The sequence below is a fragment of the Haliotis asinina genome, chromosome 16 (genome assembly GCF_037392515.1).
Source record: "Haliotis asinina isolate JCU_RB_2024 chromosome 16, JCU_Hal_asi_v2, whole genome shotgun sequence".
NCBI classification, from domain to species: Eukaryota; Metazoa; Mollusca; class Gastropoda; order Lepetellida; family Haliotidae; genus Haliotis; species Haliotis asinina.
The window spans coordinates 37,616,627-37,638,590 of NC_090295.1; the positions used below are offsets into that span (position 1 = coordinate 37,616,627).

Here is a 21,964-nt window from a genome sequence, read left to right on the forward strand (position 1 = left end):
ACGATGTATTTCAATCACAGACTGTAATGTACAAGTTCAGCTGTCAATCTCACTGTGGTCTTCTATCCATGATGTGAGTGTCTCTCTGGTCCTAATTAACAGGAGTCAATTGATGGCAATATGGTTTTAATTACCGTCCGCACTAAGCCAGTCAGGATCGTCCTCATAGCAGGCAACAAGATTGCAGGGGCCTGTTAGGCTTATTGAATAGGCTCAGCCTAAAACATCATCTTTGACATTCATGGGTGTTTGATTAGAGAAGATTTGGGCCATGATTCCAAGCGTATTGATCTCCAGAGAGATGTTGGCCTACCAAGGGACTGAGCTCATAACTCAGCTGCTTTTAATGCCATATTTCCTTAATCACAAGCTGAAGCTGAGCCAGTGACAGCTTTGTTGATTAAATGCTGGCAATTAGACTTAAATAAACATAGCACTAGGACAAATGGGTTTACACACTTCACAATGGATGGCGATACTGAGGAATGTGGTTCTTTTGGTATTCAAGCTGATATCTTGATGGCAGAACTAACATTTTGTAGGCCTTTTATCACTATCGTGTATGAATTGGCAAACAACACAACATTAATAATTTATCTGGACATTGTATATATTATTGATGGAATTTATGTTCTTTTAATATTTCAGCATTTTTTTGTGATACATAAAAGACTAACTTATTAAATGTTGCATACCTGAGTAGTATTTCTTATTTATTCAATATATTCCTCATAGTAATAATTTTATTTCGGCTCAGATTTTTTAAATTCTGGTATGGTATAAATTGTCATTACAATTGTTTATGCTTCGCAAATACTCTTTTCAACCATTTCATATATTTTTTAATGACCCTGGGTTCATTGACCTGAATTTTTAACAAAAACCATGAAAGAATGAAGCTCTTTAATATTGAACCATTGAGGCAACTTAGTATAAAAATTCTTTAGAATACAAGGTCGCAAAGATGGTTTGTTCTGTTGATGTTTATAATTATCAGACTCTTAATACGTTGACACAAATTATTACACAATGTTACATTATTGTTACTACAGTGGGGTAGCCTAGTGGCTAATGTGTTTGCTCGTCAATGTCAATGACTGGGTTTGATTCCCCATACAGGCAGAATGTATGTAAAGCCCATTTCTGGAGCCCATTGCCATGATATTGCTCAAATGTTTCTAAAAGCAAAAATAAACTATACATTATTTTTGAAAATGGAACACAATTTCTTTCATAAAATGTGGGTTAAAATAAATTAAATTCCTCTATTCATCAGATTTACAAATACTGGAATGAAAAGAGATCTGAGGAATTGTACTGCAATTCACAACTATGACTTTTTGTAACAAAAAAAACAAAACAATTGACAAACCTATTCCAAAATCAAAATCGAAGCATCTCCAATGCAAAAATATCAAGAAACCCTTATGTAATCAACTCAAAATCCAAGCGATAACACTGTGCCAAAAAACACTACTTCGGTAAAAAATAATTCCTTTTAACACTTCAAGACAAATGGCGCTCTCCTTGTCTAAAACCATGAAACACATTCCAGGGAACAAAATCCTAAATTTGACCATTCCTGTTCACACAACATCATTTCATGAACATCTTCTTAAAAGAACTTTCTCATCCATTTGTAATTTTAAAAGTAGTTGAAAAAGGTCAACCATCTTTGTTCAATGATGTCCAACTACTCACTGCGATCGGAAGATTTAATGTGCAAAGTGCTTCCAGCCAAGTTGAAGGTATCGCAGTTGATGGGGAGAGGCGTCTTGGAGTCGGCTACGAATACGTCCACTTTAGAACAATCCAGGTTCCGGCGCTCTAGGATGGGATGGAGAGTCTCTCTGGAGGAAGGCCCAAAGTTAGATAAGTGTCAATACTACAAAGTCACTGGTGTGGAAAGAATATTGTCCTTTTTTTTTCACACAGGTCTGAATGTGTGTTTTTAGACTATTCATAATCTTCTGAAGTGACTTTTGAAATGGCATTTTTTGTGATATACAGAATGCTGATAGTGTCTCTCTGAGATGAACAGCAAAGTCTAGAATGAGTGATCATCAGTGATATTCCCAACAGAACAAGTAAACGGAAAATAATTTAAAAACCGTTTGTATGACTTAATGATATCCAGTTTAAAAAAATTCCAAATAGTTTGATGTTAAAAATGCTGTTCACTGTTCACATCGTAAATAACTTTGAATAGCACTGTAAATTCTTGAATTTATATTTCATTTTTAAATTTACCAATTTACCTTAATAATTCAAGTTCAAGCAATATAACAATAAAGCTACTGACGATGAATGCCATTAATCATTCGAGTCTGTTTTACAAGGAAAAATATAAGCTGTACATGCCCAGGTTACCTGTTACTTGTAGTGAGGGAGGGAGCGACTTTAGTTTTGCACCACTCTTAGCAATATTCCAGCAATTTCACACCCGAAATGGGCTTCACATTTTGTAACCATGTGTAGAATCGAACCCAGGTCTTCTGCATGATGATTGAACACTTTCACCACTAGTCTACCCTATCGCCCTGTTACTTGTAATCATCAACGAACACAACACTTTTCACCTATAAGCAACACAATTCTGAAGCCACTACAAAATGTTGCAATATACTGGAAATGAAACCTGCTCGTTTTGTACAACGTAATGTATAACTTATAATGTTGAAATACCATAACACCTATCCCCCTTGCGCAAAAGTGCTAGCATTTCAGGAGTTTCAATACATATTCTTGTATAGAAACCTTGCACTGACGAAATAAGAGAATCTGTTCTCCATAAAGTTTGTTCAATATTGTTGTCCCATGTACTGTACTCTTGTTCAAAAGACCAGATACCAGATATATTTCTTCTGCTGAGTTCAGACTATGCAACATATGATCAAAAAACCTATAAACTTAGGGTTCAACTATATTGTTTTTGGCTTTGAATGTATGCATAAGTTTATGAAGACATCAACTTACTGCAGCGTGATGTTCTTGACAGCAGCCACCACCTCTACATCTTCACCATCTATGTTGTCTGCAAACCTTAATGTGAAGTAGTCATCCACGGAGGGCAACTGTAATTCATTGATGCAGAAAATGATGTACAGTGATGTACAATGCTGATCAAAGTCTGCACACATGCACACACACAGATGTAGACACACAGAATTCAAATTGTATTACAGTCTTAAGCAGAACCTTGAAAGAAAGCCCCCTTCAAACCATCATTTGTACACTCCCCAGACTGTCCCCAGACTCTAGATTGTTACCAGGTCTTTCACTGACTCTAGACTGTTGAAAGCACATCATTTGACCCTAGATTGTTGATGAAATATCATTTGACCCCAGTCTATTATGGGAACATCATTTGACCCTTGACTGTTGCCAGAACATCATTTGACCCTAGATTGTTGCTGAAACATCATTTGACCCTGGACTGTTGCCAGAACATCACTTGACAATACCATGTTGCCAGAACATCACTTGACAATACTATTTTGCCAGAACATCACTTGACAATACCATGTTGCAAGAACATCACTTGACAATACTATTTTGCCATAACATCACTTGTACCTACCCGTGACTGTTGCCTGAGTGGAACTCTCCCTGATGGGGGGAGACCGGGGTCGCCAGTGACATCCTCCAGTACCACATCCTCTTTCAGTCCTTCACTTGCATCCCGACTATCAGAATCATGGTCTGGGGAGTTGGCCATGTTCAGCCCTGAGTCTAGACTCTGGCTGTGTCGGATGAAGCCCTCCTGTAGACAATGAAGAAAAACCTCGCATTTACACCTAGTAGCCTTGAAATTTGCACTTAGTAGCATAGTATGAGGTTGTGATAGCAGAGAGTTGTGAGGTACAGAGTTCACAAGCACAGGTTGGCAGAAATTGCTTCATGTGATCACATTTACCTTTTCAACATTGCTGCCGTACTGTCGTATGAAGTGCCATTCATGTCTAATTTGTTGCCAGGTGTCTAGTGTAAGTTCTGGTGTCTAGTGTTTGTTCCAGTGTCTAATCTAATGTCTGGTGCCTAGTGTAAGTTCTGGTGTCTAGTTTAGTATCTGGTGTCTAGTTTAGTGTCTAGTGTCTAATGTAAGTTTTGGTGTCTTGTTTAATGTCTGGTGTCTAGTGTAAGTTCTGGTGTCTAGTTTAGTGTCTGGTGTCTAATGTAAGTTCTGATGTCTAGAGTAAGTTCTGGTGTCTAGTTTAGTGTCTGATGTCCAGTGTACGTTCTAGAATCTGGTGTAGTGTCTGGTGTCTGTTTTCATGCATGGTGTCTATCTTCCAGCATAGTGTCCAGTATCATGAAGTATGTCATGCATGGTGTCTGTTTCCAGCATAGTGTCCAGTATCATGAACTATGTCATGCGTGGTGTCTGTCTTCCAGCATAGTGTCCAGTATCATGAACTATGTCATGAGTGGTGTCTATCTCCAGCATAGTGTCCAGTATCATGAAGTATGTCATGCATGGTGTCTGTCTTCCAGCATAGTGTCCAGTATCATGAACTATGTCATGCGTGGTGTCTGTCTTCCAGCATAGTGTCCAGTATCATGAACTATGTCATGCGTGGTGTCTGTCTTCCAGCATAGTGTCCAGTATCATGAAGTATGTCATGCGTGGTGTCTATCTCCAGCATAGTAATCCAGTATCATGAACTATGTCATGCATGGTGTCTGTCTTCCAGCATAGTGTCCAGTGTCATGAAGTAGTCATGCGTGGTGTCTGTCTTCCAGCATAGTGTCCAGTATCATGAACTACGTCATGCGTGGTGTCTATCTCCAGCATAGTAATCCAGTATCATGAACTATGTCATGCATGGTGTCTGTCTTCCAGCATAGTGTCCAGTGTCATGAAGTATGTCATGCGTGGTGTCTGTCTTCCAGCATAGTGTCCAGTATCATGAAGTATGTCATGCGTGGTGTCTGTCTTCCAGCATAGTGTCCAGTATCATGAAGTATGTCATGCGTGGTGTCTGTCTTCCAGCATAGTGTCCAGTGTCATGAAGTATGTCATGCGTGGTGTCTGTCTTCCAGCATAGTGTCCAGTATCATGAAGTATGTCATGCATGGTGTCTGTTTCCAGCATAGTGTCCAGTATCATGAACTATGTCATGCGTGGTGTCTGTCTTCCAGCATAGTGTCCAGTATCATGAAGTATGTCATGCGTGGTGTCTGTCTTCCAGCATAGTGTCCAGTATCATGAACTATGTCATGCGTGGTGTCTGTTTCCAGCATAGTGTCCAGTATCATGAACTATGTCATGCGTGGTGTCTATCTCCAGCATAGTGTCCAGTATCATGAAGTATGTCATGCATGGTGTCTGTCTTCCAGCATAGTGTCCAGTATCATGAACTATGTCATGCGTGGTGTCTGTCTTCCAGCATAGTGTCCAGTATCATGAAGTATGTCATGCGTGGTGTCTGTCTTCCAGCATAGTGTCCAGTATCATGAAGTATGTCATGCGTGGTGTCTATCTCCAGCATAGTGTCCAGTATCATGAACTATGTCATGCGTGGTGTCTATCTCTAGCATAGTGTCCAGTATCATGAACTATGTCATGCATGGTGTCTGCCTCCAGCATAGTGTCCAGTATCATGAACTACGTCATGCGTGGTGTCTGTCTTCCAGCATAGTGTCCAGTATCATGAAGTATGTCATGCGTGGTGTCTGTCTTCCAGCATAGTGTCCAGTATCATGAAGTATGTCATGCGTGGTGTCTGTTTCCAGCATAGTGTCCAGTATCATGAACTATGTCATGCGTGGTGTCTGTCTTCCAGCATAGTGTCCAGTATCATGAAGTATGTCATGCGTGGTGTCTATCTCCAGCATAGTGTCCAGTATCATGAAGTATGTCATGCGTGGTGTCTATCTCCAGCATAGTGTCCAGTGTCATGAAGTATGTCATGCGTGGTGTCTGTCTTCCAGCATAGTGTCCAGTATCATGAACTATGTCATGCGTGGTGTCTGTCTTCCAGCATAGTGTCCAGTATCATGAACTACGTCATGCGTGGTGTCTATCTCCAGCATAGTGTCCAGTGTCATGAAGTATGTCATGCGTGGTGTCTGTCTTCCAGCATAGTGTCCAGTATCATGAACTATGTCATGCGTGGTGTCTGTCTTCCAGCATAGTGTCCAGTATCATGAACTACGTCATGCGTGGTGTCTGTCTTCCAGCATAGTGTCCAGTATCATGAACTATGTCATGCGTGGTGTCTGTCTTCCAGCATAGTGTCCAGTATCATGAACTATGTCATGCGTGGTGTCTGTCTTCCAGCATAGTGTCCAGTATCATGAACTATGTCATGGGTGGTGTCTATCTCCAGCATAGTGTCCAGTATCATGAACTATGTCATGCGTGGTGTCTGTCTTCCAGCATAGTGTCCAGTATCATGAACTATGTCAAGCGTGGTGTCTGTCTTCCAGCATAGTGTCTAGTATCATGAACTATGTCATGAGTGGTGTCTATCTCCAGCATAGTGTCCAGTATCATGAACTATGTCATGAGTGGTGTCTATCTCCAGCATAGTGTCCAGTATCATGAAGTATGTCATGCGTGGTGTCTGTCTTCCAGCATAGTGTCCAGTATCATGAACTATGTCATGCGTGGTGTCTGTCTTCCAGCATAGTGTCCAGTATCATGAACTATGTCATGCGTGGTGTCTGTCTTCCAGCATAGTGTCCAGTATCATGAAGTATGTCATGCGTGGTGTCTGTCTTCCAGCATAGTGTCCAGTATCATGAAGTATGTCATGCGTGGTGTCTGTCTTCCAGCATAGTGTCCAGTATCATGAACTATGTCATGCGTGGTGTCTGTCTTCCAGCATAGTGTCCAGTATCATGAACTATGTCATGCGTGGTGTCTGTCTTCCAGCATAGTGTCCAGTATCATGAAGTATGTCATGCGTGGTGTCTGTCTTCCAGCATAGTGTCCAGTATCATGAAGTATGTCATGCGTGGTGTCTGTCTTCCAGCATAGTGTCCAGTATCATGAACTATGTCATGCGTGGTGTCTGTCTTCCAGCATAGTGTCCAGTATCATGAACTATGTCATGCGTGGTGTCTGTCTTCCAGCATAGTGTCCAGTATCATGAACTATGTCATGCGTGGTGTCTGTCTTCCAGCATAGTGTCCAGTATCATGAAGTATGTCATGCGTGGTGTCTGTCTTCCAGCATAGTGTCCAGTATCATGAAGTATGTCATGCGTGGTGTCTGTCTTCCAGCATAGTGTCCAGTATCATGAAGTATGTCATGCGTGGTGTCTGTCTTCCAGCATAGTGTCCAGTATCATGAACTATGTCATGCGTGGTGTCTGTCTTCCAGCATAGTGTCCAGTATCATGAACTATGTCATGCGTGGTGTCTGTCTTCCAGCATAGTGTCCAGTATCATGAAGTATGTCATGCGTGGTGTCTGTCTTCCAGCATAGTGTCCAGTATCATGAAGTATGTCATGCATGGTGTCTGTCTTCCAGCATAGTGTCCAGTATCATGAAGTATGTCATGCGTGGTGTCTGTCTTCCAGCATAGTGTCCAGTATCATGAAGTATGTCATGCGTGGTGTCTGTCTTCCAGCATAGTGTCCAGTATCATGAAGTATGTCATGCGTGGTGTCTGTCTTCCAGCATAGTGTCCAGTATCATGAACTATGTCATGCGTGGTGTCTGTCTTCCAGCATAGTGTCCAGTATCATGAAGTATGTCATGCGTGGTGTCTGTTGTCCAGCATAGTGTCTAGTATCATGAACTATGTCATGCGTGGTGTCTGTCTTCCAGCATAGTGTCCAGTATCATGAAGTATGTCATGCGTGGTGTCTGTCTTCCAGCATAGTGTCCAGTATCATGAAGTATGTCATGCGTGGTGTCTGTCTTCCAGCATAGTGTCCAGTATCATGAAGTATGTCATGCGTGGTGTCTGTCTTCCAGCATAGTGTCTAGTATCATGAACTACGTCATGCATGGTGTCTATCTCCAGCATAGTGTCCAGTATCATGAACTACGTCATGCGTGGTGTCTATCTCCAGCATAGTGTCCAGTATCATGAAGTATGTCATGCGTGGTGTCTGTCTCCAGCATAGTGTCCAGTGTCATGAAGTATGTCATGCGTGGTGTCTATCTCCAGCATAGTGTCCAGTATCATGAACTACGTCATGCGTGGTGTCTGTCTTCCAGCATAGTGTCCAGTATCATGAAGTATGTCATGCGTGGTGTCTGTCTTCCAGCATAGTGTCTAGTATCATGAACTACGTCATGCATGGTGTCTATCTCCAGCATAGTGTCCAGTATCATGAACTACATCATGCGTGGTGTCTATCTCCAGCATAGTAATCCAGTATCATGAACTACGTCATGCATGGTGTCTATCTCCAGCATAGTGTCCAGTATCATGAACTACGTCATGCGTGGTGTCTGTCTTCCAGCATAGTGTCCAGTATCATGAATTACGTCATGCATGGTGTCTATCTCCAGCATAGTGTCCAGTATCATGAACTACGTCATGCGTGGTGTCTATCTCCAGCATAGTGTCCAGTATCATGAACTATGTCATGCGTGGTGTCTGTCTTCCAGCATAGTGTCCAGTATCATGAAGTATGTCATGCGTGGTGTCTGTCTTCCAGCATAGTGTCCAGTATCATGAACTATGTCATGCGTGGTGTCTATCTCCAGCATAGTGTCCAGTATCATGAATTACGTCATGCATGGTGTCTGTCTTCCAGCATAGTGTCCAGTATCATGAAGTATGTCATGCGTGGTGTCTGTCTTCCAGCATAGTGTCCAGTATCATGAACTACGTCATGCATGGTGTCTATCTCCAGCATAGTGTCCAGTATCATGAACTATGTCATGCGTGGTGTCTGTCTTCCAGCATAGTGTCCAGTATCATGAAGTATGTCATGCGTGGTGTCTGTCTTCCAGCATAGTGTCCAGTATCATGAACTATGTCATGCGTGGTGTCTATCTCCAGCATAGTGTCCAGTATCATGAACTATGTCATGCGTGGTGTCTGTCTTCCAGCATAGTGTCCAGTATCATGAACTACGTCATGCGTGGTGTCTATCTCCAGCATAGTGTCCAGTATCATGAACTATGTCATGCGTGGTGTCTATCTCCAGCATAGTGTCCAGTATCATGAACTACGTCATGCGTGGTGTCTATCTCCAGCATAGTGTCCAGTATCATGAACTATGTCATGCGTGGTGTCTGTCTTCCAGCATAGTGTCCAGTATCATGAACTATGTCATGCGTGGTGTCTATCTCCAGCATAGTGTCCAGTATCATGAACTATGTCATGCGTGGTGTCTATCTCCAGCATAGTGTCCAGTATCATGAACTATGTCATGCCTGGTGTCTGTCTTCCAGCATAGTGTCCAGTATCATGAAGTATGTCATGCGTGGTGTCTGTCTTCCAGCATAGTGTCCAGTATCATGAATTACGTCATGCATGGTGTCTATCTCCAGCATAGTGTCCAGTATCATGAACTACGTCATGCGTGGTGTCTATCTCCAGCATAGTGTCCAGTATCATGAACTATGTCATGCGTGGTGTCTATCTCCTGAACAGTGTCCAGTATCATGAACTACGTCATGCGTGGTGTCTATCTCCAGCATAGTAATCCAGTATCATGAATTACATCATGAGTGGTGTCTATCTCCAGCATAGTGTCCAGTATCATGAACTATGTCATGAGTGGTGTCTATCTCCAGCATAGTAATCCAGTATCATGAACTACGTCATGCATGGTGTCTATCTCCCGCATAGTGTCCAGTATCATGAACTACGTCATGCGTGGTGTCTATCTCCAGCATAGTGTCCAGTATCATGAACTATGTCATGAGTGGTGTCTATCTCCAGAACAGTGTCCAGTATCATGAACTACGTGATGCGTGGTGTCTATCTCCAGCATAGTGTCCAGTATCATGAACTATGTCATGAGTGGTGTCTATCTCCAGCATAGTGTCCAGTATCATGAACTATGTCATGAGTGGTGTCTATCTCCAGCATAGTAATCCAGTATCATGAATTACGTCATGCATGGTGTCTATCTCCAGCATAGTGTCCAGTATCATGAACTATGTCATGCGTGGTGTCTGTCTTCCAGCATAGTGTCCAGTATCATGAACTATGTCATGCGTGGTGTCTATCTCCAGCATAGTGTCCAGTATCATGAACTATGTCATGCGTGGTGTCTATCTCCAGCATAGTGTCCAGTATCATGAACTATGTCATGCGTGGTGTCTGTCTTCCAGCATAGTGTCCAGTATCATGAACTACGTCATGAGTGGTGTCTATCTCCAGCATAGTGTCCAGTATCGTGAAGTATGTCATGCGTGGTGTCTATCTCCAGCATAGTGTCCAGTATCATGAACTATGTCATGCGTGGTGTCTATCTCCAGCATAGTGTCCAGTATCATGAACTACGTCATGCGTGGTGTCTGTCTTCCAGCATAGTGTCCAGTATCATGAAGTATGTCATGCGTGGTGTCTGTCTTCCAGCATAGTGTCCAGTATCATGAACTATGTCATGCGTGGTGTCTGTCTTCCAGCATAGTGTCCAGTATCATGAACTACGTCATGCGTGGTGTCTATCTCCAGCATAGTGTCCAGTATCATGAACTACGTCATGCGTGGTGTCTATCTCCTGAACAGTGTCCAGTATCATGAACTATGTCATGCGTGGTGTCTATCTCCAGCATAGTGTCCAGTATCGTGAACTATGTCATGCATGTCTCTTGTTACTGCACGAAGTAATTCTCAGTGTCATGAGGGATTTCATGACATGTCCCATATTGTCTGTTCGTGTGCAAGGCTATAATTTGACCACCTGACATACAATATACAGCATTTAATTGACAAGCTTTTCATTGAAAGTAGTATTATATTGGGGATTTCACTTTCTCAGCATTCACCCTTCATCAATATATATCAAATATAACACAAAGTAATCAACTGAATAACATGAATAAATATCTGTTGCTCAGAAAGAAAGAAAAGAAATGATCTCACAGACAGATGTGCCGAGTCTACAATTTAGACATTGACACATTAGCCTGACACAGACTTACCACACACAAACATATGTCTGACTATCCTTCAGTTACCTCAAAAATGTTGCATCTCCTTCTTTACAATAATCAATAATATCCATAAAACACATATTACCTTATAAGACCACGCCTTCATGAGACATGCAGTGGGTAGTTCGTTTATATCATCTGAACACAGACACACATGACCACGCATGTGATATGTACATGAGATACAACTGCCTGGATCTAGCCGATGGATAGACAACAGCTGTTCATACAGGTGATATGAACATTTATAACATGGAAATTGACATCCAGTAATGACCTACATTTACTGATCACTTATATGGCCGGTCTAATAACATTTGGTCTTTTTTTAAACAAATACCTAGCATAATGAGTTTACTGGGAATGATTTCACTGCCGGTGTTTAACTTGGTCTGACGTCTCAGTTATTACCTGGGTAACCAGACCCTATTACCCGACACTACCCATGCACTGAGCATATGATTACAAGATCAAGGCAAGGAATTGTTTTATCAAAGTTCTGGAAAAAAACTATCTTGTGCTACTTTTAGTTACATTTCAGAAACACCAAACTGGAGTGGAGGGCACCAGAAGTGAGCTTTACATATTGTCACCATGCATGTGTGGTACGTAAATGCTTAGACCACTAGACCATACCACACCCTCAAAAGTGTTCAGGTACATGCAAAAAATAAATTTCATGCTGTATTACACCAACTTTGGCTATTATAAATAACAACACATAAGAAAGTATTTGTATTACGTATTTGTAGAGAGTTTGGTTTTATGTGGCTTTTTTAGCAATATTCCAGGAACATCATTGCAGGTGACACAAGAGATGAGCTTCACACATTGTACCTCTGTGGGGAATCGAACACAGGTGATAAGCGTGACAAGTGAGTGTTTTAACCACGGGGCTACCCCACCGCTCCTTAATGGTAAGTATTGTTCATAGTTACTGTTGTTATCACACAATACTTTACTTGACAAAATAGTCTGCTTTATAAGTCTTGTGTTTACTAGGTCTTGCCCAGGCTCCCTCCTACCAATAACACCCACCCAAGCGTATTTCAAACACTCTCCCTATCTTGTACAAGTTGCATGTTGTTTTCTCTGCTTCAAATCTGCTACAATAAAACTCAGAATCCTGCTTACATTTTAACCTCAGCCTTATCTCCAAGACAGACACACTGATCAGACTAATTCATATATTGTTCTCATGCCATAACATCACCAAAGATGACCAGAACATTTCAACGATTAAGCCTCTTTATTCTTTCCCTTCTTTACTCCTTGTGTGGGAAAGAATAAAGAAGCCCAATCCATAAAATATCTTGGACATCCACAACACCTTCTAAATGCTGCTAAAAGACATCATCACTAAAGATATTTTTCAATTTTAAACAGGAAAATGTTAATATTTACAGATAGAAAGTAACTTTATTCAGCTTACATTTTTTACTATACTCTTTTTCTTCACAGCTTTCTTTCTTTTCAACCTCCTTTCAATATCACTGGGGGATCTTGATCTGAAATTACAACACATAATCTGAGGTAAAACACGGACATAGTAAATATAGCCAGAATCTATCAGTAAGTATATACACACTTTCCTAAGATGGCCTGAATTCAAGAAAAGGCTTACGTCCACACCTTGTCTAAAGAAAGTTTTTGTACTAACTCCAAAAGTCTAAAGAAACTTTTTGTACTAACTCCAAACAACGTAGTGTAAAACAAGAAGCACCAAAATAGATATAAACCCAAAATGTCATTTGACCCAGACAATTTCCTTCATAAAAATCTTGATAACTTTTTAGGGGCCATCAAACATGTCAAGTTTCACTTGACTGTGACCATACAAGTTCGATTTTTTAATTAAAGTAAGAATTTTACAGAAACCATGTAATCGATTTGAGAACAAATAGAGTCAAATGACATTTGAGCTGATATCATCATTGATCAACAAATATACTCTTAATACAAATAGAGTAATTCTCTTGCTATAATAAAGTTGTTCATCCATCTATTGTTATTCTTCCTCAAACCTCTACATGTCTCTAAAAAAAGTTACAATATACCTGTTCTTAATATACATATTCAACTGCAGCCCAAACCATGTATAACAAGTCAATATTGATTTCAGACAATCTGATCTGTCAGTGGTAAATTTTTAACTAAGGGCTTCATGATCCAGCACCACAGTTTAGTACTCAAGTCTTCCTGTCTCAGATCTCAACAATACAATAGACCTTTCAACATTACAACTTTAATCACAGCTTGGGATAATCCCTTTCCTCCCTAAGAGGATGCCCAAGCCTTGAGCAGGATGTTGTACATGCATGGCGGTGTGTTATCTACAGTACTGAACATCCCTCCAGCAGGAACTTGCTATTGTAGTGATAAGTGAGATGTTGACATAACTGTACCACAGTGTGCACTCCTTGATAGGGAGGCTGGGCCATTAATGGGTGCTTACTGATCCTAATTGGAAAGGTGATGGGGATAATCTTCCTCAAAGGATTAATCTGTGACAACAGGATTTGTGGAGGAATAATACCAAAGCATTGAATAAAACTTGGAATTGTTATAAAAACAGTTGTATACGTAAACAAAGAAAAGTAATTCTACATTCAATAAGACACAGGTTTTCATCACAGTGATCAACAGATCTCCGTAATCTGTGGTTTGGACACATACTGGATGAAGCAGTCATAAAATCTACATTTTTTTTTTCCTGTCAAAGGGCTGAGCAAGCATTTAACACAGTGAGATAGGTTGGTTGTTTAACTCCATACTCAGCAATGTTTCAGAAATATGAAGTAATCTGTAACTAATCAAGTCTGGACCAAATAATCCAATGATCAATATAATGAGCAATGAATCTATGTAACTGGGATACAATGACATGTGTCAACCAGGCCAGTGAGGCTGATCTCCCGATCTCATTAGTCCCGTGTGTTAGGACTCTTGACACATTTGGCAATATCACAGAGGAGGACACCATATATGGACCACACACATAGTAGCCATTTCCAGATTTGAACCTACAGTGGTGAGTTAACAGTTTAATCACTAGGCTACCCTACTGGTCCTATAGTGGTGCAGGAACACAACAGACACTATACATACATATGATATACTACACAATAATGACATCATCATGAAATCTCCCTTCATAATGCATTGCTGAATTTCTGGGTGTCATTTATTTCAACTTAAAGATAATTACATATTTTCAGAGTGTTTCAGTAGAAATACCTTTTCCCCTTTTCACTGTTCTTGATGTAGATACCATCTACAGTATCCTCCTCCCCTTCCGATTCCTCCCCAGCCTCACTGTTGCTATGGTTACCAGACTCAGGGGTTGAGATGTGGGATAAAATGGGTTTACCTGAAATAATAAACACACATTCGTAATAAGTACAGTTTAACACAGTTTGCTGCAATATCCAAACAACATAATAACAACATGAGTTCTACACATCTAACCCACTTGGGAACCGAACCCAAGACTTCAGTGTGATAACAAACACCATCATATCTAATCACTCAGATAACAAACATTCCTCTCAAATACTGGAAATATGTTTCTCAGTGTCATCCAGAATATATATCCTACCATCATCATCGTGCAGGACATGAAAACATGAATCTAACTCACCTGGAAACTAAACCCAAGAGTTTGGTGTGATAAACAAACACTATTGTATAATTCTGATCACCTGGATAACAAACCGTCTCAAATACTGGAAATATGTTTCTCAGTGTCATCCAGAATATATATCCTACCATCATCATCGTGCAGGACATGAAAACATGAATCTAACTCACCTGGAAACTAAACCCAAGAGTTTGGTGTGATAAACAAACACTATTGTATAATTCTGATCACGGTGGATAACAAACCTTCTCAAATACTGGAAATATGTTTCTCAGTGTCATCCAGAATATATATCCTACCATCATCATCGTGCAGGACATGAAAACATGAATCTAACTCACCTGGAAACTAAACCCAAGAGTTTGGTGTGATAAACAAACACTATTGTATAATTCTGATCACGGTGGATAACAAACCTTCTCAAATACTGGAAATATGTTTCTCAGTGTCATCCAGAATATATATCCTACCATCATCATCGTGCAGGACATGAAAACATGAATCTAACTCACCTGGAAACTAAACCCAAGAGTTTGGTGTGATAAACAAACACTATTGTATAATTCTGATCACGGTGGATAACAAACCTTCTCAAATACTGGAAATATGTTTCTCAGTGTCATCCAGAATATATATCCTACCATCATCATCGTGCAGGACATGAAAACATGAATCTAACTCACCTGGGAACTAAACCCAAGAGTTTGGTGTGATAAACAAACACTATTGTATAAATCTGATCACGGTGGATAACAAACCTTCTCAAATACTGGAAATATGTTTCTCAGTGTCATCCAGAATATATATCCTACCATCATCATCGTGCAGGACATGAAAACATGAATCTAACTCACCTGGAAACTAAACCCAAGAGTTTGGTGTGATAAACAAACACTATTGTATAATTCTGATCACGGTGGATAACAAACCTTCTCAAATACTGGAAATATGTTTCTCAGTGTCATCCAGAATATATATCCTACCATCATCATCGTGCAGGACATGAAAACATGAATCTTACTCACCTGGGAACTACACCCAAGAGTTTGGTGTGATAAACAAACACTATTGTATAAATCTGATCACGGTGGATAACAAACCTTCTCAAATACTGGAAATATGTTTCTCAGTGTCATCCAGAATATATATCCTACCATCATCATCGTGCAGGACATGAAAACATGAATGTAACTCACCTGGGAACTAAACCCAAGAGTTTGGTGTGATAAACAAACACTATTGTATAATTCTGATCACGGTGGATAACAAACCTTCTCAAATACTGGAAATATGTTTCTCAGTGTCATCCAGAATATATATCCTACCATCATCATCGTGCAGGACATGAAAACATGAATCTTACTCACCTGGGAACTACACCCAAGAGTTTGGTGTGATAAACAAACACTATTGTATAAATCTGATCACCTGGATAACAAACCTTCTCAAATACTGGAAATATGTTTCTCAGTGTCATCCAGAATATATATCCTACCATCATCATCGTGCAGGACATGAAAACATGAATGTAACTCACCTGGGAACTAAACCCAAGAGTTTGGTGTGATAAACAAACACTATTGTATAAATCTGATCACGGTGGATAACAAACCTTCTCAAATACTGGAAATATGTTTCTCAGTGTCATCCAGAATATATATCCTACCATCATCATCGTGCAGGACATGAAAACATGAATCTAACTCACCTGGGAACTAAACCCAAGAGTTTGGTGTGATAAACAAACACTATTGCATAAATCTGATCACCTGGATAACAAACCTTCTCAAATACTGGAAATATGTTTCTCAGTGTCATCCAGAATATATATCCTACCATCATCATCGTGCAGGACATGAAAATATGAATGTAACTCACCTGGGAACTAAACCCAAGAGCTTGGTGTGATAAACAAACACTATTGTATAAATCTGATCACCTGGATAACAAACCGTCTCAAATACTGGAAATATGTTCCTCAATGTGGTTCAGGATAGCTAATCCAAATGAACGAACGAAAACATGAATCCTACACATCTAACCCCCTTGGGAACCAAACCCAACTCTTTAGGAGTGGTAAGCAAACGCTATGATATCTAACCACTCTGCTACCAAACTCTTAAATGTAGGAAATACCTGTCTCAGCATGGTTCAGAATAAAAGTGAACCATTGTTGACTAAAGAGTACATATGCATCATGTAAATTATGAAAACAGACACACCCAATAGATGTGATTCAACAATGTTCTGTATATGTACATGTAATGGACAGCAATCACAACTTGTAACAGATGCTGGCAACATTATATGCCATTGACAACTGAATGGAAATAACAAACCAGTCAGGTATGCAAACAGAAGCCAGGGCATCAATGCATGTCACTGGTTAATGATATTGTCGCTATACACACATCAACTTAAACACCCTGAAAATTTATCAATGTCAACTTCTGTAATATTCTATAAATGCCATTCAAAGACTTTTAGGGTAGATAATGGTTCTGTGGACCAGTGGTTCTTTGGAATCTCTGATTGTGATCTCATGTTGCAGTGAGTCACTATGATTATGTATTACAAGAACAATGAAATTTCATGACATGAACAATGACGCATGGAAAGTAGGTGGGTGAGTAAGTAAGAGCAAAATTCCAGCAATATCACTGCGGGCTTCACACACTGTACCCATGTGGGGAACTGAACACAGGGCTTCAGCCTGATGAGTGGACGCTTCAACCATTATGCTAGCCCAAAGTCCCTACTTTTAAATGGAAATGTTGAAAAATCAGCGTGTGGAAACTCAGAAATGATTAAATCAGACCACCATTACCTCCCTTGGTATGGCAAATTTAAAATTAACCAGTTATGGTTCAAATGAACAAGACTACAATTACTACATATGTAAACCTGAAATATCATGATACATCCCAGTGCATTATTTTTTAAAGACAAGTCACTGGCTTGTTTTCCTTTTATTCTATAAAAGATCATTTTTTGTGGTAAAAAACCCAAACACTTACGCCTTTTGGGAGCATCAAGAACAAGATGACCTGCAAACTCAGGCTTTTTATGAATGTCAAGGTCACACTGGCGGCACAGCAACAGCGGTCGGTCACGGTTTTCTTCCGTACACTGGGGATGATGACACACCTACAATAAACAAACACTCAAATAAGTCCTATAGCTAAATCTAAAGTAGATGTACGCGACATCAGCCCACATCAGACACCTTACATGCCTGCATTAAGAAAACTAGGAGCATCACTGAAAATAAAATGTCGGTAAGAAAAATGTCATAGAAAAGAAACATACCGCAGGTTCATAATTTGTTAAAATGTTAGGTGGGGTTAAGATATTTCATGCATTAAATCATTATGCAAGAAAATTCTTTTGGGGGGGGAGGGGGGCTTGCAGTCAACATAATAGATGTCAGTTTCTGTAATATGGGTATATTTTCAGAGTATATTCTTACTTCTTCGTCAGGCGAGCTTGCAAGCAGCTTAAAAGTTTGTTGTTCATGTGCTAACAAAAATGACAAGGTAACAGAGGTGGCACTTTATGAGGGAAGCCAGGGCTTGTCTTCAAATGTAACTAACTCCACCCGAAGCTTTTCCCTTAAGAGTATCACTTCTAAATTCTTTTTAACGATGCCACATAGTTGTTTAGTGAAAAAGCAGCAGTGTGTTCAGCACTGGGGCAGAGATGGAGAGAGTGAGTGAGTGAGTTTAGTTTTATGCCGCACACAGCAATATTCCAGCTATGTGGCAGAGGTCTGTAAATAATTGACAAGACAATCCAGTGATCAACAGCATGAGCATCAATCTGCACGACTGGGAACAGATGACATGCATCAACCTTGTCAGCAACCCTGACCACCCGATCCCGTCAGTCGCCTCTTACGACCAGCATAGTTGCCTCTAATGGCAGCATGGGTTGCTGAAGGCTCATTCTACCCTGGGCCTTCACAGGTCAGCAGGGATGGCACTCCTAATTAATTCATGATTACTTACAGAAGAATTTTCATTTGCAAATTGGGTCCCATTATTAAAGCTAATTGTTTGCTGTTTAAATGCTGCAGTCAAACTAATCCAGTGGTCAACATCAAGAGCAATATTCCTGTTATAGCCAAGGTTTGTAAATAACTGAGTCCGGCCCAGGCAAACCAGTGATCAACATCATGAGCACTGATCTACACAACTGGGATACAATGACATGTCAATCAAGTCAGCGAGTCTGACCTCCCCTCCCAATTCTGTTAGACACCTCTTACAACAAGCATGGGTTGCTGAAGACCAACATTAATCCAGATCTATAGATACAGACAGTCATTGATCTACTCAGGAAGACAATGTTATAAAGTGGTAGACAGGTGTGAAAATTTATCATCATGGGACAGAACTAGTAGTTTCATTTGAAGTCAAGTAAAAACATTGTTGTATTAAAAATAATAGCTATCACATCATGTTCAATACAACTGGATTATTGACTGGTATCAATAAACGATAATATCTGATCATACCCCATACTCAGATATACGACAGATGATAACATAAGACGTAAACATTGAATATACTGGAGTACATGATATGGTATTTCACCATATATATTAAGTAAACAGTTACAAAACCTTGTCATCAACGTAGAATCTTGAGTGTAAGGCATTTTGTCTCTTCAGCTGTCTTACACTGGGCATTGTGATGCATCCATAACAGGAAGTGACAGCTATCAAGGGCAGTTATCATTGTTTATCTTAATCTGCAATGAGATTCTGGTCCAGGTACTCAAAGGGAGACAACTCATACTGACAAAGTCTGAAGCTTGGACTTATGCAGCTATGTCGCGGTGCTCATTTATCTCTGTCATAGGAATGTGTGAGATTGCATTTGTGATCAGACATCTCTCATGCAGGAATAAAGTGTAGGTATTGTGACTCACAATATCCCATTATTTGTCAGTCCATGGCTCATACAAAAAATGAACTACAAATTCAAGTCTTATAAAAGACAATAATCCCTTTTTCATACTTTTCCATGTCTCTTACTGGAATACTCCCCAGACTATAATAAAAACACACTCACTCAACTACCCAATACCCAACTCCTTTACTCCTCCTCATCCACTTTCTCCCTCCTTTACTCATCAATACCTTTTTCGCTATTCACATGAAACTGCAGTCTCAGCAAATATCAAACCAATCAATTTCACCATTTAAATATGTGACAGCTCAAGACTTCTGCAGGAGATCAGTTTAACAATGATCACACCCACTACCCAACTGATATCGAGACCTGGAGCTAATGACACAGTCTACCCCCCTCCCCATTCTCCTGCTGACAGACAAATGACGGGGAGACTTCATCTTTATAACACACTTCTGTATCCAGACACTGAGTGTAGTAACAGGATATATCTACACCTAACAGCTACATTGTTTATTAACAGATTTATTTCTATTTGATGGCATATATTTCCCACAATGCCTCAGTAAGCTGGTTAGTTTAACGCCACAGAAATCTGATAGCCTTATAAATGCGACATATTATGCTGGGGAGTTACGGCTAACTCACTGAATAGAAGAGGGTACACCAGGACCTATAGACTAATGTATTCAAGTCTCTGAAATCTCATATTTCCGAACCCATTTATCTCCTCTGAAAAAATATATTCTTGAAAGTATGGAACAGAACTGGCAAGATTTTTTCAGTCTGTATTTGTTTGGTACTGAATTCATTTCAAACATATAATCATAGCAATACGCTCGGGGAATGTGACCATTTAATGAGACTGTATTGTTCAGCTTAGATATAGTAGGTACACAAGATTCCCAGTATGAGTTCCACACTTGAGGGGGAAGTGTTCCACTAAGCCACTGTGAGTATATTTTCATAATCCTAAAGTATCTCTGGGTGATGATTTCTTTCTTTCTGTGTAAATTTAATGCAAAATGATGCCTTCAATAATTTGATAAAGGTTCTTTCTTTCCTAAGGGTTCTTTAAAAATCCTGAGAATGCTTAAATAATTCACTATATAAATTCAGATGAAAACTTACATGCATACTAATATTAGAAACCATTTGATACCCATCCAGTGAAGTAACTAAAATCTTATTATTACACACAATGTGCACATTATAACTACAGTGATAAAAGATACCCCAGTGCCATAATTATCAGTTCGACATGCACTTTTTAAGCATTGCACTTTCTTCAGCAAATGTGAGGTACTACCCCTACAAGAGCAATGTTGTTTAGGGTCAGCATCACTGAGTGAAACTAAAAACCGATTTCAAATGCAAAGAATAAATATATTACTACATCACAAAAAAATATAAATATATTTATATGTAGGCAAATGTCCTATGAAGTGGATTATATTGCAATTGTCATCAGCTCACAAGATGCACTGAAATGATGAAGATAAATTGTAATGATGACGATGATAAATTGTAATGATGAAGATGATAAATTGTAATGATGAAGATGATAAAGTGATAGAGGTTGGATTTGAGGGTCTGCTTTGTTTTAACAGACCAGCACAGGGACATGTCTGTAACAGTTACAAAAAAATAAATCAAAGCAAATCTGTGTGTTACACAGTTGACACTTCAACTAGTCATTTAGTCATACAATCATGTTACACCTGAATACCTATATGTGAAGACTCCTAGACTTTGTGGTGTGTCATTGAACCTCTTTGAGTTGGACACCAGGTGCCCTAGAAAACCATTGTGAGTATTATTGCATTATTATTACACCACTAAGTCCTCTGTAGTGATACCCCTTTTGGAAACACACATGGATCTTGTACAAGATGCTTTCCTGCCCAACTTTATGAACATGCACCTACCATCATTTCAAATATGTCATTTTCAAAATGATCCTTAAGATAGATAGTAAAAAAGAAACTTCTATTTTCAATTTCCAAAATGACTCTAAACACAAAAAGGCCTTATGGTGTTCAGTAACTTCTGTGTACCATATCAAATTCATTAATGAAATGAAAAAACTCTGCAATTTCCCAAGTTGACACATTTGAATCCTGTCAATATTGGCTTAGTCACTGCATAGATGTAACAAGCCGCAGTTCACTTCCAAATGATGAAAAGATCATGGAGGGGCCATACAATGTCTGAGGGTTGGATGTCAACAATGGTCTGTAAGCAAGATCTTGTGGCCTATTCAGGCCCATAATCCCTGTGATGCTGCCGGGATTTGCCTACAAAATGTCAGCGCCAAGGGCCATTACT

At 39.8% G+C, this 21,964-nt stretch overlaps 1 protein-coding gene across 5 annotated transcripts in view; it reads right to left on the minus strand.

Moving 5' to 3' along the window:
• LOC137267561 (pleckstrin homology domain-containing family G member 5-like) overlaps positions 1-21,964 on the minus strand; it is a 197,341-nt gene that overhangs the window by 71,351 nt on the left and 104,026 nt on the right. For all 5 annotated transcript variants that reach the window (XM_067802043.1, XM_067802042.1, XM_067802041.1 and 2 more), the window contains 6 exons: positions 17,738-17,867; positions 14,318-14,450; positions 12,513-12,588; positions 3,581-3,763; positions 2,977-3,074; positions 1,702-1,850 (listed from right to left, as the gene is read on the minus strand). In XM_067802043.1, the coding sequence (XP_067658144.1) occupies positions 1,702-1,850; positions 2,977-3,074; positions 3,581-3,763; positions 12,513-12,588; positions 14,318-14,450; positions 17,738-17,867 (769 nt within the window). The remainder of the gene's footprint in view (positions 1-1,701; positions 1,851-2,976; positions 3,075-3,580; positions 3,764-12,512; positions 12,589-14,317; positions 14,451-17,737; positions 17,868-21,964) is intronic.